The sequence below is a fragment of the Mycetomoellerius zeteki genome, unplaced genomic scaffold (genome assembly GCF_001594055.1).
Source record: "Mycetomoellerius zeteki isolate Tzet28-1 unplaced genomic scaffold, Tzet1.0 scaffold219, whole genome shotgun sequence".
Classification (NCBI taxonomy): Eukaryota; Metazoa; Arthropoda; class Insecta; order Hymenoptera; family Formicidae; genus Mycetomoellerius; species Mycetomoellerius zeteki.
Genome location: NW_017257161.1, coordinates 334,408 through 355,829, shown reverse-complemented (window position 1 = coordinate 355,829; position 21,422 = coordinate 334,408). Strand labels below are relative to the sequence as shown.

Sequence of the window (21,422 nt, the reverse complement as noted above, 5' to 3'; positions counted from 1 at the left end):
TGATCAGCAAATTATGCATATTCTACACTTAAGTATTAATTATAATTTGGTCCATCCATTTTAAAGCAATAGAGAGATGTTACATCAATTAAAATATTCTTTTTTCTTTCTTTTAACGTTTTTAATTTTTTCAAACCATGAAAAATTTATCGTGAGTCAAACTATTTGTATAAATGAATAACAATATTCATCGATTTATTCAAAATTAAAATAAATTTCAAAGCAAGACAAAAAATTATCTATCATTCTACGCAGCAGCGGAGTTGCGTTCATGTTTTAATATTTTGAAATGTTTTAATATTAATTTTATATTTACGTAAAAAAATAAAAAGGATAAATATTATATTGATGGATTGTATTGTATAAAAAATTGAGAATAGCAGATGTAGAGATGTGATAAAAATGATCGATTCTCTGGTTTACTAAAATATCATTTTATATACTTAATTTAAATATTATTTTTATATTCACAATAAAAGTATTCGTTTTTAATTTGAAATATATATTCTTATATTGCCAGCTCATTATATTGTATCTTATATGTTCTAGTATAATTTTCATGAACCTAAATTATTTCAATTAAAAAGTTGCTTCTTTACTCACCGATATGATGCGCAATAGTAAAATTAACAGCGAAATTAATTTATAACACATAAATATAAGAAAAAATTTAAAAAGTACTAAAAATAATTAATATTAAAAAAAATTATTATTTTTCTTATTAAATTTTATATTCATATTTTTAAAAAATATTTAAAATAATTATATAATTTTTTAAAATCTTTTTTTTATTAAGTATATGATTTCATAATTTTGTAAATAAAAATCTCTTTATTCTATAATTTTCATTTAAATATAAAAAAAGAATAAAGGGATACTATACAATTAAAATAGCACATATGAGCCGTTTATTTTGAAAGTGACCTAAGTCCATTTATTTTTAAATTGAGATATTTAAGAGTTTGCGTTTCAATAAAATTAAAAATATACGTATAGGATACCAACATGTCACACTGCTTAAGTGTATCTAAGAGAGTTAAATTTACAATTCCTATTAAAATAATAGCAATTATTAAGTGAATAATATGTGTTTTCTTACTACAAATGGAGTTAAGCCACTTTCAAAATTAACAACTAGATTTGTTATAAAATTTGAAAGAGCCCAAGTCCATTCGACAATTTAAAATGCTTCAAATTGAAAAAACAATACTCAATTTATTTTATATTATTTCTTTACAACACTTCAAAAACACAATTTATGCAATTCAGGAAATCTTCTAACTATATAAATTACATAACAATTTACTGCTCATCTACATTTTGTGTATGCGGGAGGGATTTGAAGAAGTCATGGTGCTCCGGTAGTATATATCGTAGTAAGTCCATCATGTCCTTATTTCGCTGTTGAAATTTGTCTTATATTTTTATAAAGTGGTGTCAATACAATATTTTCGAATTTTCTTGGTCTACCCCGACGTGGTAATAAATCCAGGATTTTAAACTCTGCATTCTCATCCATTGATATCTTATAGAAAATTTTATATGGTTCATTTCTCAAAAAACGCATCCAGCATATTTTTAACCAATTTATTGTTTCTCCGTTAGAATTCTTTACCCTTTTAAAAACTGCGTCCTCCAAAAATCTTGTTGATATGAAATCCTCTTGTTTCATTTCATTTAGAATAAAGTTATTACCTTTCCGGCACTTTTTGATAACATTATAATAATCTTGGGGGACAAACAGTAAATTATTTTTCTTTAATGACATTTCTACGACGCCAAAATCTCTATCATTCGGTAAAAATGAATGTCCTAATACTAAAAATTTGTGGTCTATGATTTCCACATTATAATAGATTGGACTTAGGCCACTTTCAAAGTAATGTTTTTAATTATTGAAATAATTGCGAAAATTTATGTGTCAGAAATTATCGTATACTCTGAATATACTTAACCGCAAAATGTTGTTTATGATAGCTAACTTCAAGTTGTACACGCTAGTACAGTCAACAACAAAAAATTGACAAATGGACTTAGGCCACTTTCAAAATAAACGGCTCATATATAAAAAAGAATAACTCACCCCAAGGTTGCTCCGCCATCGCCTGACGCCTCCTAGGCCTCCTCCTCCTCATAGATTGTTAGAGTTCGTTGCACTCATACACAACACCTGCGTGAATGCAATTAATTTTTATTGCACTCCTGATTTTTATTTCACACAGCACACGCTTATATTGTGTATTTGCGAAAAAATGACTACAAAAATCATATGATCGCGTAAAACTAAGAACCATTCGATATTCGCGACATCTCACGAATTAATACAATAAACGAATTTCGTACCGCAGAGGAAATTTGCGAAAATTAGCGCGCGATCAATTTTCAGTACAGCAATGACCTGTTGCTCCTATTCATTTTCATGTATTTCCCGCATATATAATAATAACGTCAAATATAATAATGTAGTTCGCCTTTTATGTGAATTACCGTCTCATATTAACAGAAAGTTCCGAGCACAAATAGATATGAATTAAAATAAAAGGTAAATAGGCGAGTATGTATCTTTGCGGAATGAAACGTCTGAGAGAGAGAGAGAGAGAGAGAGAGAGAGAGAGGAAAACAGAAGCTTTGCCGAGCATCCCTGTTATAAATTTCAACGTGGATAAATCTCTACGTTTTAACAAGTTAGTTGTTTTGTTCGTGACCACGATAGCTGAGAATATCAATAATCATTATAATCATACGCATGGTCGCGTTTTGCGTCTCGTAGTTCGATAGTTCTTGCAACAGTATCTCGAAAATGAACAACCCATAGAGCGACTCGAGTTGCTACTTACTTCGAGTCTCACCTTATGAACGACCTTGAGTAAATATATACGTATCGTATAGTATATCACAAACGCTGAACATCGCGTGCTAACTGTTACGACGTATTTTCGGGAGAAATATTATACACCGAAATATCACATCGCGTATATTACGTTCCTAATTACATATTAATTATTTATAAAAGGACAACACGCGTAGCTCTCTGAACTACTTGAAGAAAGATTATGTATTAATACTTTCAATCTGTATGCATTAAGTACTTAAAATGCTTAAATTCGCGAAAAATTTAAAGCTAGACGATGTATCTATTCAAGTGTCGTTATAAAGAAGCAATCGTTGTCTGTGCGAATATTATGAGATAATTATAATACAATTGCCTCTCTCTTATTCTGTCGCTGATAATCAATCTCGATAGGTTTAACGAAATCGGAAATTGAAGAAATTAAGAAATCACGCGGAGTGAGAATGAGTAATTTAATTACAATAATTGCAGAAGAGAGAGAGAAAATAATCGCGGCTCTTAGTATCTCTGCCGCGTAATTCCGCCGAGCAACGTAAAAATACGCAGAGCGACTTGCGCCACTACCCCTTCGCTTGAGCGTGGCGTTCGAATGATAGGGATAGCGCGACATCCGCATAATTCTGTTTTACGCAATGCGGCGAGCATGTTTACAACGCAATTTTGCCTCAACGGTCTTTCCCTTTCTCTCTCCCTCTTCAAACGTTTGGTTAAATGTTTGATTGAACGTTTGATTCAAACGTTTCTTTTGTCAAAAATGAATCAGTAATAAAAAAAGAAGACAAACCTCGAGATTTGAGTACATTTAACGCGAGGCACTTCTCTTTTATATGTTTTTCTATGTGATTTATATAAAAATAGTAAAATATCAATTTTTCAAATATTTAAAAATATTTTGAATATTTTACGTAAATTGTGTATCATGGAAATATTGGCTAGCACGCGTATTAATATTTCTATAACACAAAGTCCTCATATTAAATTCTGTAAAATATTTCTAAAATATTATCACGAGAGATACTCGTGAGAGATGTCTCTCGTCAAGTTTACGCGTAACGGATCGGTATTTACAAGAGCCTCTTAATTGAAATACGATTCTCAGATTAAAATATATACGCCGAATATTTTATTTTTCGCGTTTCAAACTGAACAAAGGATTACTATCGTTTTGCATTTCGTTTTGTCAACTATTAACGTAAGTATACATTAGTATTACTTTCTTTTGCGCATTTTTCCGGAAAAAGTAATCCGAGTTATGTGTATAATCCTCTTGAGATCATTGGCTCGTGCACCTATCACAAATCTTGATCCGATGCTGTTGACTTTAAGATCCATTTCTTTTCCACGTAATTCCTCGCTCAATCTTCTTTCATGTTTCCTCATAGATAGAACTCCATCCTATGGAAAAATAAGATTAAAGTGAAATTTTAATCCAAGGAAATAAAATCAAATATGAAATCACAACAAAAATACGATTTACTTTGTCTTAATTTATTAAAATTACATAATTTTGTTATTATCAAGATGCAAAAAATTCACGAAAATAGATTTTATTCTTTAAGCTTTAATATACTTTAATAGAAAAAATAAATTTCATTTTATGCGATATTGTTGCTAAAAAAAGAATAACTTAGAAATTAGTAATCTTAACATTTTTCAATTAGGATTTTCGACTCGCATTAATCTCCAGAAAAAGAGCTATTAAGATATTCTATATTGTACGGTATAATCAAGTTACATAAAAATTTTCGGGAGTGTGTTGGAAGAACTCGGAGGATTAGAAAAAAAAGAAGAGAAGAAAACAGAAACGTGAATACGGATTTAGTGGACCCCAGCGACGGTTTACAAAATACGAGAAGATTAATTGCGTGACGCGCGAAACTCGAGATTTAAGCGAGGCCACCGCACTAGGTGAACGAGAATCCTCGCTAGAGAATCTACATCGCGTGTTAAAAGCCACCCGAAAATCATTCGGTGCTGTACTTTACAGGTAAGTTCCAGCGGGAGTTCCGCCGTAGTTTTCGAGAGTGCGGTACGCCGAGCAAGGAACGGGCGATGACGCTGCCGACGATACGTCGGAATCCGCCACTGAGTAGCGACGAGTACACAAGAGGGTACCGTATGAGCTTGCGAAATCAACAATTTTGACGCGTGGCGAAACGAGTACCGTGGAATTCGACAAAAATACATCTCAACCTCGCACCTGACACGCAAGCGAATATCATAGCCGAGACGGCGTTTAATGGCGGGATGAGAACGGACTCAAATATCGACGCTCATTAGACTGATCGCGCTTAGGCCATAATAAGGGTGAGCCGTAGTACATACAATAGTAGTTAGTCTCATTCAACCACCTTGCCTCATGGACATCGAGTCTATTGTTAAACTCGATTCCATTGCTAAAGCTTAATGAAACTTTTATTATAATAGAAGATAATTAGGAAATCTGAATCGATCAAGAATATTGAAGGTAGAATGACGTTTTAGATTTAGCTATACGCAGTACGGACTTTACTATTTATTGTATTGTATCTATTGAAATATGCTTGTGTAGACAGACACTACTGTTAAAACGTTATTGGCCACATTCAGTAAAATGTTTATTACACAATAATTAGAAGGTTTTTTTCGCGTTGATTGGATTACATTTTTAAATCAAGAGGAAGGAAACTTCTAACAGTTGCAAAATAAACAATAAAATTAAAACTGGGAGCAAATAAGAATAAATAACTGTGTAGGAATTAGTGCACTGTAATTCTACGTTTAGAATTACAGCACACTAATTACAGCGCATACAGGTATTTACTCTTTTGATTTTATTGTTTGAATGTCGAAAGCTATAGATTTTATTGTTTGAATGTCGAAAGCTATAGATTTTATTGTTGCAAAATAAACATTCTACTTAATGCAGCCATTTTCAAATATGAAGCCCTAGTAGATTTATCTTTTTTGTACTTATTGTTAGACTTAGATTGTGTTTATTAGATCGGACATATAATTAATAATATATAATCGCCAAGGGGGCGCCTTGAAAATATTACTTTTAGTGACGAAAATGCAGAAAATAATTGACACAGCAGATTATTGACTTATTCGAGGGTAATCATGCGTCGATTATGCTTTTCCTATATTTATTTGACGAAATATGATAATTGCATCGAAAGGTTTTCGATCGATTCCGGATAACTGATATTGAAATCATGATATTAACATGTTATATTAGCGATTGTGTAATCATCTATACTATACCATATATAATTATATAATTTATCGATTGTATAATTTGCCAAACAAACAGTGACACTTTGAAAGAGACACACGTCTTTCCAAGTGCAAGAGATTTACTCTTAAACGATAACAATCACGAAAAATGACTATATCTGATAATTGACTTTAATAATTATTACGTTCCAAAATTATCGCCTTTCACGTGAAACAAGTGTTCATTTTTTTTAAATGAATTAAAATGAAAAAGAAAGAGAAACATTGCAAATGAATACCGAAAGTGCGATGAAAGCGAATAGTGATCGTTTAATACAAAAAATAGCCAAATTCAAAATATCTTTGAAGGAACTGTTAGAAGAATCGATGTGTGTACGAACAACACGGACAAGTTGAGCGTATCTAACGACGTATGTAACAACTTATTAATTGAAATACGTGGAAACGAGCTCCTGATAGCGACACTCTGAACGCAGAAGCCAATGGTCATCGATATCGAAGTCAATTTTTCAAATTTCTTCAGTGAAGATCGAGAGGACTGGCTCCAAATCTCCTAGTATCCGGAAGCTTATCCAGCTACTGATAGAATATCTAGTGATAAAATCGAACGAAGCGTTTTATTAAGTAGATACAAATATCCGATAGAAGCAATCATAAAAGTTGATTAATATCCATTTCTACCAAAGTATTACAAAGAGTAGATTAACTTTAATCTCGGTTTCATTTATTTTTTATCTTTTTCCGATCTTGGGAACACACACACATCAGAATTAAATAAAAAGTAAGGTAATGAGATTAATGTTATTCTACATTGATAGACAAAGAACTGTTTCTATCAATATAGTTTAATTTTAATCTCGGTTCAACTAACTCTTCATCTTTTTCCAGTTTTGGGAATCAATTATGAAACTTTTTTCCTAGAATGAAAAGTGAAAAGAGTGAAAAATTTCTCCATTAACTTCAATGGTTAAAATTTTCACTTTTCACTTTCCATCCTAGGAATAAAGTTTTATGATCGATACCCTGAAAATTAAAAAAAGATAAAGAGTAAGTTGAACCGAGATTAAAATTAATCTACATTGATAAAGACGGGCCATAAACGTAAGAGCCGATTCCATCAATGTAAGATTAACTTTAATTGCAGTTTAACTTACTCTTTATCTTTTTCTAATTTTGAGGGCTAGAAAAAGATAAAGAGTTAATTGAATCGAGATTAAAATCAAATAAATTCTACGATGGTAAAAACAGGCATTAGATAAAACAAAGAATAAATTGAAAGATTAAAGTTAATCTTACGTTAATGGAACTGAGTTCAATTTCATCAAAAATTTTTATGTCCGCACTTAGCAACTCCCTGATGTAACTTTATATCAAACGACATTAGTGCATACAAATGATAACCGCAAGTAGTGCGTATTGCGTTCATGAAACTGACGAAATTGAAGAAAAACTGAACTGAAGAAGTTATCTGTGATTTCATGCTCAATTCAATCAAAATCGCTCTGAAAATTCGAAATCTTCAAAGGTAATGTCATAATTCTCTCTCTCTCTCTCTCTCTCTCTCTCTCTCTCTCTCTCGGGCAATATTAAAATCACGAATGAATATTTCGTGACGTTGTGATTGTCCCGATGAAACATCAGATTTTAATTAAAATCGAACATTCTACAATAAGCCATTAATCATAAATCAGAAGTTAGAAGCTGGAAATTGACCAACCACAGTCGTCAAAATTTCCAGCTTCTAACTTCTGATTTATGACTAATGGCTTATTGTAGAATGACCATAAAAGAGACGCGACTGGTATCGAATTGCGAACGGAGTCGCCATCTTACGTATACGTGAAGTTCGAAATGTTTATTTAGATCAAAAATTAGCGAGTTGCAAAAAAGTGAAATCAATGCAGTTATAGATCATTACGAATGTAATAGTGGCTACGTTTATACCGTGCATTTAGGCTGCGGTCTAAATACAATATATGCCTTTGTTTATCTTGTATATTAAACAAAGACACTTATCGTATAGGTCGCGGACTAAGCGCACGGTGTAAACGTAGTCAATGTACCTAGCGGCAATCGCGTTTCCGATGCATCTCGGCAAGAAGATAATAGGCCTGTTCTTTTTGGCTGAACTTTTGCACCAATTCATCTTTCTTCCTCTTCCTTCCTGGAGAGAAAAGAAAGAAAGATAAACTGGTGCAAAAGTTCAGCCAAAAAGAATAGGCCTAATGTACCGGGAATGATTCCATGAATCGATTCTATTTCCTCTCCACCTACCCGCAACGTCGAAACGCGGAGAAGCTTCAATAAGTACCGAAGTCGCTAAAGTCACTAGATTTATGAAGTAACGCAAACTCGCATCAATTTTGACTCGCATCCATTCCGTTTTGAGAGAAACGATTAAAAGCATTAGCCATAAATATGGTTAATTCAATCATATTATACTAAGCGCACGGTGTAAACGTAGTCAATGTACCTAGCGGCAATCGCGTTTCCGATGCATCTCGGCAAGAAGATAATAGGCCTGTTCTTTTTGGCTGAACTTTTGCACCAATTCATCTTTCTTCCTCTTCCTTCCTGGAGAGAAAAGAAAGAAAGATAAACTGGTGCAAAAGTTCAGCCAAAAAGAATAGGCCTAATGTACCGGGAATGATTCCATGAATCGATTCTATTTCCTCTCCACCTACCCGCAACGTCGAAACGCGGAGAAGCTTCAATAAGTACCGAAGTCGCTAAAGTCACTAGATTTATGAAGTAACGCAAACTCGCATCAATTTTGACTCGCATCCATTCCGTTTTGAGAGAAACGATTAAAAGCATTAGCCATAAATATGGTTAATTCAATCATATTATATCCCAGATAGCAAAGCGTGTCTCAGCAAAATCTCGAAAATCTGTGATTGCTTATGATGCTGACAACTTGTTGCCGTAGATTTGTTTTCAACGATTTCGAATAACCGACATTATAGCAACATGCAGACAACAGTGTGTATACGTATTGCCAGCAGTTTAACAGCAAGATAGCTACATCAATGTTATCTTGCGTTGTCGACAATATGACAGCATTGTATAATGCTGCATATTATTATGGCAACATGATGGCAATAGTACTAATTTTGATGATAACGATTTTAAAGTTGTCGGCAAATTGCTGGCAAGTTGCTACTCAATGTTGTCGTATCGTGAAGGCATCAAGTTGCCAACAAATGAGGACTCAGTTGCTGCAATTCTGGTAGCAACACATACTTAGCAAGCAATATGCCAGCAACAAGACAAACACGTTGCTATCTGGGATGCTTATCCAGGTAGCAAAGTTTGTCATTTTGACATCAAATTTGAGTCATGTTTGTACAAATGATGTCAAGTGACCAAAAAGCGACCATAGGTTTTATTCAACAGTATGATGTCATTTCGTGACGGCATATTGACGTCATAAGTCGCCAGTTGGGTAGTATAATGGTCAGTAAAGGATCAAGATATAACGTCAAAATGATGGCTCATCGATGACGTCAATCGTCTGTGACATTCGAACATCAATTTGACTTCATTAAGACGTCAGTAATGGTCAGTAAAGGCCCAAAATATGACGTCAAAATGACAAACTTTGCTACCTGGGCCTCTATTCTGTAACTCTTAACGCAAGTTTCGTTATCGTTATAACGTCGTTGCGCAGCTTTTTTATCATGGTAAAGTTGCGTTAAGAGTTACAGAATAGCCCTGCTGGGCTGGGATGGTTACGAGTCTTTTACGATTTCTCTCCGTGTACTTTATTTGGGAAAATGAAGCCGTCAAATATGTAAATCAATGTTTTTTAATTATAATTAGTTTATTTATGAACAAAAGAATATGTACGAATGCTTAATTTATATGTTCTTTAGTTTAATACGGGTTTATATTTGTTGTAAAAGTTTAGTGCATGAAAGTGCATGAAGGGACATGTAAGTATAGTTTAAAAGATGAATCACCCAATCACCATGCTTGAAATCATGTACTATGTGCACTTCGGTCATTTTGACACAATATTTCTGAAATCAATTGCGCTACTTTAGAAATCTAGTGACTTTAGAAGTCGCGAAACCGGCGATCGTGCACGGTATTCAAATAACTCAAGTTACAATAAACTTCGTACGCGGCATTTCGAACAATTTGATCTCCACGCGCGAGATTCACTCTTGGGAAAGCAAAACTACGCGAGAAATACCGAGAGATTCGAACGTGATTTCGCTAACCGTGGCGGCGTCTCCCAAAACTGGCGGCGATTTGAAATGTATTGAAGTATCGAGGCGGCGGACCAATCAGGGCGGCGGAAGCCGCGTGACGTAACGAGTTTTGCGGGTATTGAAACGGGCCAATCGTGGCGCGGTAATTTCGACATCGTTGCGTCTCCCGCGTTGCTTGCACTTTTGCATTCAGAATCTTCGCTTTCTCTCTGTTCAACGACCGAAATGTCGTTCCATCCGGTTCTATCTTTGTTACTCATTGAATACCAACACTTCATGTGTCGTACGATGAACTTTTTAAGCATGTTGACTGATTATAGGATAGAAAAATCCTAAAGAACCTCTCTGTCCTGCAGCCAATTAACAGACTCCAAGTGCAAATATTTTTACAAGCAACACGAACAAATCTAATGCAAATTCGAGTACAAAATGGCGCATATTAAAGGTGCATTCCGTTTCACGCATAGTACGCATGATATATCATTTTATCCTTGTTGTTCATCGAATATTAAAGAAAGATAAAAGATATATCATTCGTAAAATGGAACGCAGCCTAAACCCTCACTGAGCGCTGCAAATTGAGATAGTGAACTAAAAATTAGAGTTCGATCAATCAGATAAATTAAATTTTAATAGAATTTTAAGAATAATTTAAATAATAAAATAATAATAATTAATGTTAATAATAATGTCAATAATAAAATAGTTTAATTATGATTGCTGAATAATTGATTAACTGAATTTAATTTCTAATGCGTAATCTCTAATATTGGCTATTTAAGCCATTAAAACCTTGTTGTAAATCCACAATTCTAAAAATCAACCTCGAACAGAGAAAGAATTGACCAATCGCATTGCGACTGGTTGTTCAAATAACTGATTTGTTAAATCAATAAATAAGAGAAGGGCAACGAGCCAATTATACTGTAAGATATTTAATAATCGTACATATACAAACGTTTCGACACCGATCGGTATCGAATTATCAAATATCTAACGATTATTAAATATCTTACAGTATAATTGGCTCGTTGCCCTTCTTTTATTTAATGATTTATTCTAATTGAGTCACATTAACAATGATTTGTTAAATTTTTTTCTGTCGAAATCTCGGAGCGACTTTTAACATTATGGACACAAAGCTTAAACTCATATCAAACAGTGCAGGAAATTGAGAATAAAAAATTGGAATTTCTACGATTGAGACAAAAAGGATCAAGATTCAAATTCAAATTACTTGGACCGGCTGAATGCCAATTTCCTATTCGCGATCCGTCATCACCGATGTATATTCTTCTCGTATCTCCGACGTGGGATTCTCTACAAAAAGAGAGGAAATGAAGGGAAAGAAATCCAAAAAGACGTAATTCAAATAGGCTAATTACGAAACAATGATAAACCTGAAAGCAGTCGTATATACATCTATCACGCATCCATCATCCTTTCGATGTACTTCGATGCACTTTGAAGAGAAAACAGACAAAAACGGAGCTCACTTCCCGTCTGCCATCCCGCCAAGTACTGCCGAGTGCCGCCGATATCAAAATCACGATGTTCGTGTGAAATAGCGATCGCACACGGCGCTTACCTTACAGCGAATTTTGTGCGTGACATCTCCGATAGTTCCTGGATTCACCAGGATTCACCTTCGGACGATGAAAGTCGACGAAGAAAGGAAAGACGCCGAGAAATTCAAACGCGTCACCTCGATATATTGCAGGCTTGCAGGATTTCTGATTGCGCAAATCAACTTCGAGAATCGCAATATCGTACTTTCGATACAATCGATGCGCGGGCCAATCACGGCGATCGGATCTGTCGGAGCGATCACAGCAATCGATTAGCTCAGGAACGAAATTTGAAATATCGGGAAATTGTTATTTCAAACAATCGCTGTAATTTCTTCTCAACGTAATTTTCAACAAGGATGCGTTCCACTTGACGCTTACAATGCTCGCGAGCATCATTTGTAATTGTTTAACATTTGATAAACAACAAAAATAAAATGATTCCAAGAATTTTATGAGTGTCAAGTGAAACGCTGTCAAAAATGATATACTAAGTAAAATTAAATTAAATATGTCTAATCTTCGAAGTTAGCAGAGTTTTTGCCTTAAAAATTCTCGATTATATTTTATTCCCTTCAATCTTTTTGTAACATAATATGTTTAATAATTCACTCCTTTACGTAAAATTAAAATCCTGAACAATATACCTACGACTGTAGATATTGTAGATATTGGAATGTACAGTGGAAAATTTTTATCGCATAAGCCTTTTACATTTCACTTTTCTCATGCTTATCTACTAACTGCAATGTCCTCTATGCTAAGAAAATTCCGCAGTATCTGAATTTAATGTATTGTACAAAATCAAAGATCACAAATCTTATATTTTCTTTTAAAGCAAAAGATCACAATTTAACGCTTCGCATAATTTTCATATTTTTCGTCTATGTCGCACTTTTCTTTTACAAAGGTAGATATCTCGATCTGAAACTCAAATGATGATTACACGATACGTTTTTTTTTTACAGGGAAGTTTCGCAAGGAGTTCATGCGTACCTTTCAGTGTTCCCACAATGGTAGGACCTGCGCCCATAAAAGCGGATACGTCACGGGTATCTCGAATTCACTCAAACAGAGATCTCGGAATTACACGAGGTCGATTCATACCATGTCCAACAACAATAATGTTCAGCAAAGCACTGAGGTCATACCTCTCAGTGCCATAATCAACATAGCGCAAAACAACGAGAAACAGGAGTGATCCTCGTTTCTCGTATCCTAAATCTGCGCCAAATATTCTTCAACACAATTTCTTCAATCAGTAGACTCCATTTTCTCTGCGATGTCAAGACATCTACAGATTTTCAATAATTAGCGACTGAAAGAAACTGATTCTTAAGAGATTAAGATGAAATGGACAAAAGTCTTAAAAATCGAAAAAAATTGCGACAAATGATCATTTTCAGAAGAAAAAGTTCATATTTATCGAAAAAAATTGTAATTAAAAGAATATTTGGCGAGTTGCGCTTTGTGTACAGCGGATAAGGTATAATCTCTATAAAGTCAATAGCTCAGTACATCTATAAATGTAATCCAGTAGTTTCTATATAAATTGTTATATAAGTAAACCTCGTTCATAATGAACTTTCTTGAAGTTCTGCTGAATTGAGATGAACTGAGTTGTATAGTATTCAATTAATGTAATAGGCAATTATATAATGTACATGAGTCCGCACGATATTGTTAAGATTTGCTGCTTTAAACATTTTACTTTATTATACTGTAGATATAGATGTAGATAACAATGTACATCACAGATCGATAAATGATTGTGAGTGGAGACCTAAAGAGACGCATGATAAAATTCCAAAAACGTAAACGTAAAAGTGTAAATGTAAAGCGTTATATACCTATTCCGGCACTTAAAGCATCAGTTATACCTTGTTTTTTCGTGTCACTTGCAATATTTATTTTTTTTTCCTATAATACATTCGACATTTCAATCAAAATATATCTACAAAGTTTAATAAAGTGTATGTAATCCTAACGTTTAAAGCTTAAAGTTATATTATATAAAGTTATTACTAGTGGTATTATATATAAGTTTTTATAAACTGTACAATATGCTACAGCGAATAATGTGTTTATGCTGGCTTCGTTTCCACTTACATTTACATTTTTATTGCGTAGAAGTGCCGTTCATCATGTATAAATTTCCTACCGAAAGTTTCCATTTTTTCTCAAAGAATTTTGTTTAAGGCTTTGTATAACTTTGTGTAATTATACTCTTAAATGTAATTAATCATGGCGAGTTAGAAACAAAATTAATTGATCATTTCGTCTCAATCGCTCTCTCGCTGTTTTTTGCAATATATTCGCAAAAATAATTGTCTTACTTCATTAATTAAATACTCTAGTATATTCAAGTTAGACCTTAGATGCGCAAATATTGATATTGCGAAAGAAAAAAAATACTCTGTACCATCCTTGTGACAACGGTCGATTTGTATCTCGATAGAACGTGCAAAAACGGCCAGTGAAACTTAAAGCATGTAAATAAAATATAATAAAAAGAATTCATTATAATATGGAAGAGAAAACTAAATAGACATTAAATCTGTTCATTTCTGTTGCTTTCTCACGTTTTCTGTTCTGTAAAATAAACTAACTAGTTAGTTTATCTCACTCTTTTTCAAATAAAGGAAATCGAGAGACAAGAGTGCAGAAATGCGTCAAAAAGGCAGACGGAAAGAACGGAAATGTTAAATGTTATTCAAATTGCATATTAAAAAAAAAGAAAATTATTTTTATACATGTACAAAGATGCACACTTACGTTACTTAATGAATTGTATTTCGTTAATATTATAACTACAAACATTTCTGCTCTGTAGGTAGTCATAACATTGGAAAAGTATATGTATATAGGATTATAACATGTCAGTTATATCGTGTCGCAGTCATGACCCGTGCAGAGCTGCCGAGTATATTATATCAGTACACATTAATTCATTCCTCGCTAAATAATGACCAGTTATAGATAGACTTCGTATATGAAAAGTTATTTCATCATTATTTCATATTCCAGGCAATAACATCAGCACGAGGCTACTATTTTAGATATTGTTACAAATATGGATTATAGTCCCCTAAGTTAATATTTTTACATGCTTTAAACTTATATTTAATAGCATTTAGTTTTATTTGCGTATCGATTCTTTGAAAAACTTCTTTACCCCTAAGCAATAATCAGTAAAGCTTCGAATCCGTCACTGCAGTCATATTATTATTATTATTGTATGAAAAAATCCATTTCGATAAAATAGGAGAAAATTTCCCAACACAAATATTGGAAAATAACGAATCTTGTTTTTTTTTCTTTTACTGAAATGGATCTTTTTTTACTTTATTTCGCATATTTTAATTTAATTTACATGCATCGTATGTATCGTCTTGGTCTCTTACCTCATAGGGTACTTCATAAGCTCATTTTCAACGAGACTCATAAGAGCAAAGCTAATTTATTTTAATACACAAAATATAAAGCATATAAATCATAAATACTGCAAAATAAATCACATAATCTTTCGCTTTTAAATTAATGGCTATAGTGGCGGATTAGCAGCCTTAAAGCTATGTATCGTGACGTTAACGTCAGATAGCTAGTTTACTGCAATAACTGCATTCGAGAACATAATTTTAACATCTCTTGATCTGTTATAAAATATAATGAATTCACTAACACACTTCCCCGAATATAAACTGGCTGAATTAATAATTATTCTGCGTCCCTGATTCTATAGAGAAGGATTGCATGCGCAATTGCATGACAGAATAAATATACGATCATGGGTATGCGAATTGAATTCTAGACATTTCGCCCACGCGAGTCGTGTATAATCCACGAAGCGACACTTCAACTCGCAGTAAATCGCAGGAGAGACGTGTGAATACGAAGCGCAATAATAATCACACTTTTTAGGCTGCAGCTTTCTCAACAATGGTACTTTCGGGAATCGCGGATTCAATGTTACCTAATTCAGTCTCGACGCTAGCCAATGTCGTTGGACTGTGCGAAACCGTATTCTTTTCATTAGAAGTCGCTTCTAATAGTTCCTTAACACTGACGTTATCGTCCAAGTTATCTTTTTTAACGGGTGACGCGTCAATATTTATATGAGAGTCAGCATCGGTAATCATCTCTACCTTCTCGTCCATATCGTTCACTATTCTGATCGTTTCCGGATCTTGATCCTTCTGAGGTTCCTGATTCAATGTACTCGGCTGCTCGATTTGCGCACTGTCGAATTGTCCCGGCACAGGTTTTTCGTCACTTTCCACCGTGTTACCACTCTTGACTTCTTGTTCAGTCTGTTGCGTGTTATTACTAGATTGATTATTCTGATACTGAGCGCTTCTACCTCTTCCTCGACCACTCTGCTGATTATCAGGCGGTGGAAGAATAGGTATCGCTGCTTTCGGTCGCCGCAAAGGAGCTGCTTGCTGCTGCTGTTGCGCAGGACTATAGTAAGTACATCCTTGCGGTTGGAATAATTCTTGGGGCGGCGGTGGACCCTGAGGCTGTATAATATTAAAGCATACAAAATTAAATACAGAATGTTCATAATATATTGCACCTATCTTTTTACGATTCTCTTTTTTCTTTTGATATTTACAAAAATTTATTTTTCTCACCTGTACTGAAGGATTGTATCCCTGATAGCCTTGAAAGTTTGGTGGAAATGTCGGGCCATTTGGACCGGGAACATAATTAATTATACTAGGTGGTGCTGTTTGAGGTGGTATGAATTGCGGTGGTGGTACTAAGAACGGTGGTGGCGCGTAGCTAGCCGCTTGTCCACCAGGCGGCAGAGAAATGACAGGTTGCCCTGCCATGGGTGCTGTGGCTGGAGCGACTGGAGAAGACTGCTCAAAATGACTTTGGGGATAACCTGCAACGTTCGCGCATGATAAATTAGTTTGCAATATTTCGTCAAATGATTGAAAATGATGTATTATTTTTAATATATTTAGAGATAATTAAGTAACTTTTATATATTTATTTTTTATTTTTATACATATATATGTGTATACGTATATAATTTTTTCTTACCTTGAGATTCTAGAACGGCTCTTGAATTTCCAGCTAGGTACGCGTATGCACAAGCGACACATTAATTTTAAGTACATGCTTGTATTAGGCCATGTAAAAGCATATATCATAAGAAATGGATTAGGAACATGCGTTAAAGTAAGATGAAGTATCAATATGCGTCATTACCTTGAGGTGGAAAATATCCATGTTGGGCATGTTGAGATGGATAATTCTGTTGTGCGGAAGTTTCCGTAATAGTAGGTCGTTGACGAAGACTGGAATATCGTTTAGGTCTGTTTCCAGAACTATCCTGCTGTTGCTGTTGTTGCTGTAATGTTTGCTGTGGCGAATGCGTTTGTTGTTGATGTGATTGCTGTTGTTGTTGTTGTTGTTGTTGTTGTTGTTGTTGTTGCATTCTAGGGGGTACTGTGTTTGATCTGTGTTGATTGGCGGATGTGAAAAAACCTTCTATATAAATTAGAAAAAAATGATAAAAATTAGACATCACAGCTATATAATAAAAATTTAAGCTAAAAGCATCAATAAGAAGATATTGCTTGGAAGAAGGAACAATTTCTTTTTTTACATTTATATTCCTAAAGATATTTCTCAGAATGTCAAAATCAATTTTTACATCAATTTAATTATCAAATATTTCAAAAGAACTAAGAAAGAACATGGGCAATAGGAGTCAAGCGCGGAAGATGTTGCGCAAATAATACGTCTATATATATATATATATAAAGCGTAAAACTTCTTTATTTTACTAAACGCGCTTACATGTTTCGGCTCATTTTTTAGCCTTCTTCAGAGACAACATAAACTCACATATATAAAATATAACAAATATTAACTTGTCATGATGAGCTCTCCCGTATCGAGAATATAATTGCCACAATTAATATTTGTTATATTTTATATGTGTGTTTATTATTTATATTATCTCTGAAGAAGGCTCAAAAATGAACCGAAACATGTAAGTGCGTTTAGTAAAATAAAGAAGTTTTACGCTTTATATAGTCGTATTATTTGCGCAACGTCTTCCGCGCTTGACTCCTATTGCCCACGTTCTTTCTTAGTCCTTTTGATTTATAAGGAATCTTGGTTAGTTTGATTTGTTATACAAATATATTTCAAATTAGATCTTTTAATTATTCTCTACAAGTCTTAAGGCTATCATATGTAAAAAAATTTAAGTTGTAAACCATAAGGTTATAAGCATATCGACCAATCGAGCGTTCTAAAACTTAATTGTGATTACTTAATTTGCATAAAACCTTTTTACGTGTGATGGCCTTATCATCAAAGATTTATCTATTATGAATATATCCATAAAATTTCTTATTCCTTAAATATCATTAACTTGAAAAAAAAAAAACTCACTGTTGTGTCGTGCAGCTTGATGATACTGACTACCATCATTAATATTAAGTTGTTGTTTCATATCATGAGCAAGCTGGTGTTCCTCATTGTGCTGCGCAGTATTATTCCTTCGATTCTCTATTGTAACCGGACCCGGGCCGCGTCCTTTCGATTTATTCTCAACTATTCTGTTAGTGACCATGTTGTTATTAGCATTGGACTTGAAACCTCTTCCACGCGTCCTACTTGCGACCAAGCTTACAGACTCCTGGGTGTTCCTCTTGTTATTCTCCCTTGATGATGGCTTGGTATTAGCCAACTTTTCTGCATCGCCACCAGAACCAGTGTTTCCATTTGTATTTTGATTTTGAGTAATGTGTCTACCATCCTTTTTCCAAGATGTATTAGTGGATTCATCTGATGCTTTATTTTCAATTCTGTAATAACATTTTCGTTCAAAAATCCATCTTGTTACCAATAAAAAAACTTGTTTATAAATATAATACAAAAAACACTGTTACACATACGTGGATGTATTGGAAGCAATAGCAGGCTTAGTTTTTGCATTATCTTGTTGGGATTGAAGCGGTGGAAAGTTTTGGGTTTTATTCTGTGTTTTATTCTTGCTGCTATACCAAGCTGACGAAATTACAGGTTCCTCTACTTTGTTTGGAGTATTCTATATCACAAAGAGAAATTGATAAAACTTATAAATAATTAATCGTGATAAGCAATGTCGTATATTTCTCGTGGCATTTACCTTACTATTACCAAGAGCAGGAAAATCTTCGTTATTTTTATGGAAGCGTCTGTTATTTCCTTTAACAGTTGTAGTCTTCCCATAAGCGTCTTCATCCTCCCAATTTCTTGTGTACTTGTTAGGTCCACGACTGAGAAAATATGTGATTTATGTAACATGATGAAAAAATCTGGATTTAAAAAAACAAAACTCCGTGATAAGCTCACCCATATCTTCTTCTCCTTCTAGCTCTAGGTGGCCCTTCTTCATTTCTAATATCATAACCATACGTTGCTATCAATTCCTCGGGTCTTTTTGGAGCTTGCTCTTCATCATTGTATCGGTCGTGGTCCCATCTGTCTTCCTTATCTTTCCACACCTTCTTTTCCTTGGTTTCTTTTGCATTCGTCTGCTGTTCTGTGTTATTCTCAGTTACTTCGTCAGTCGTACGATCATCATGCTCATAAAACGTTCCTCGTTTTGGTATATACTGCGGATTACGTCTGTCCTCGTCATCGTCCAACTTCTTCTGCGGTTTTTCTTCTTCTTGCCCATCTCCACTTTCACGTTGTTCCCCGCCTTCTTGTGATTCGGCTTCTGAGTCGCTTTCATAAATGTCACATTCTGAATCTTGATGTCCATCAGTGTGTTCACTACTCTATAGAAAGAAGATTGGTCAATATAATATGTTAGAACTAGTTTTAAATTATTTTTGGAAAGCTTCATAAATATGTATCAATAGAATGTCAATCAGAATTTATTTGTGTTAAATATTTACCAATTGTGTATTTTTAATGTGTCAATTATATAAATAAATATTTTTTCATTTTTCTATGATTAGTCCTTATCTCCATCAATCTATTGATTGATTACACTGATTATCTGTATAATCTTTATTTAGTCAATGTTATGATTAGAGAAAAAGCAGAAAACAATGCTTTTGTATACATTAAATTACATAAACTAACTAAAGTGGAGATAATTGATTTTTCTCTCCTCTGTCCTTATCTCTTTCTCATTTTCTTCTATTCTTCATATTTTTTGAAGTATAAAACTGTATAGTATATGTTAAAATATCTTTCTGAACTAGCCTGTAATTAATCTTGCAATAATTCTTTGGCAGATTAACAGTTAAATTTCTGCAAACGAAAGATTTTATTAACTGTAATATTTTTTCACTAATTCTAATATCCAATAATATATATTTTGCTAATTAATTTTAAATATTGAAATAAAGCCTAGAGATCATCTAACAAATAAGATTGAGTTTTAATTTTAACAAAATAATATAAATTGAATGCGACTCATTCTGAATGAATTGATACATCAAAGCAAATCAAAAGCCAATAACTTCTCCCTTCTATCCCTCCTCTCTCGCTCTTTCTCTCTCCCACTCTCAGCCAAAGTATCCTTAGCTAAAAGCCAGAAGTCAATGAAGCAATTGATAAAACGATAAAAGATTGAAGAAATATCAGAAAAAACATCTAAACTACAAATAACATATTCATAAGAAAAAGGTGATATCTGAAGAATCTTTATCGGTACTAGTCCACGACTAAGCCATAAAGCATAGACTTTCGTGATTGAAGATAAAATTAATAAGCGTCGAATAATCAGTCTTCCTAGTCGCTGCATGTTTTCAGCTGGGAAGATTCTCGTTGTCGATCTTTCGCGAACGAGCAAGTTCGCCAGAGGTTTGCAGGGAAAATCAGAGCGCGGGGAAACGCAGCGGTAATCCGAGCAAACGAGGGTGGATCCTTCGCGCGGATCGAGATTTGTCTCCCAGGGACTTACCCTCTCGGCGATAATCGAGTTCCACTTACCTGGGTTTCTTTCGTAGCGTTTAGCTCCTCGTACGAATCTGAGAGATCGTCGGAACAGCATGACTGGTTGGATTTACGACGTCGCCGTGTATCTGACATTGCTTCGTTTAGCACTGAGAGATATAACGTGTTTCGTTTCCTCGTATCAGCCCTGAGAACGGATGAGAAATAAGGGGAAAAAAACTGTTCCGAATCTCCGCGAAATATCCCGCGATGCGTCGAGCCGATCTCTCGTCATGAAACCGAACGGCCGTGTATTGTCAAAGCTCGACAAGAGTGACGACTCGACGAGTGTTGACTCCGAATAAGTGGAAACACCTGGCGACAAAAACGCGAACTTTCCCAGAAGCTGGTTAATTAAAGGTGCCTTTTCATGTTGCTGCTCAACGCTCATTGGGTGCGTTCAGCAGAACGGCTGAGTTCAGCAGACTCAACAGTTTTGCAACCGTTTTATGATTGTCTGCTGAGATAGGACCATTCTTCTAGATCTAAAAGTATGATCCAATTAGCGCGAATTGGATCATACTTTTAGATCTAGAAGAATGGTCCTATCTCAGCAGACAATCATAAAACGGTTGCAAAACTGTTGAGTCTGCTGAACGCAGCCCT

General features: G+C 34.2%; 2 protein-coding genes across 4 annotated transcripts in view; one reads left to right on the top strand and one right to left on the bottom strand.

Annotated features, from left to right (window-relative positions):
• The window catches only part of LOC108722787 (orexin receptor type 2), a 53,944-nt gene extending 39,417 nt beyond the window's left edge, over window positions 1-14,527 (top strand). For both annotated transcript variants that reach the window (XM_018448081.1, XM_018448083.1), the window contains exon 7: window positions 12,824-14,527. In XM_018448081.1, the coding sequence (XP_018303583.1) occupies window positions 12,824-13,056 (233 nt within the window). In that variant the 3' untranslated portion in view covers window positions 13,057-14,527. The remainder of the gene's footprint in view (window positions 1-12,823) is intronic.
• Window positions 14,528-15,188: 661 nt separating this feature from the next.
• Window positions 15,189-21,073, bottom strand: btz (CASC3 exon junction complex subunit). Of its 2 annotated transcripts, XM_018448077.1 has the most exons (9): window positions 20,814-21,073; window positions 19,218-19,648; window positions 19,012-19,141; window positions 18,779-18,930; window positions 18,273-18,688; window positions 17,076-17,357; window positions 16,908-16,940; window positions 16,490-16,746; window positions 15,189-16,375 (listed from the first exon to the last, which is right to left on the bottom strand). In XM_018448077.1, the coding sequence occupies exons 1-9, from the start codon at window positions 20,910-20,912 to the stop codon at window positions 15,773-15,775; spliced, it is 2,403 nt and encodes an 800-aa protein (XP_018303579.1). In that variant the 5' UTR covers window positions 20,913-21,073; the 3' UTR covers window positions 15,189-15,772. The 2 variants fall into 2 exon arrangements, with proteins under 2 accessions (XP_018303579.1, XP_018303580.1); XM_018448078.1 differs by lacking the exon at window positions 16,908-16,940.
• Window positions 21,074-21,422: the final 349 nt, after the last annotated feature.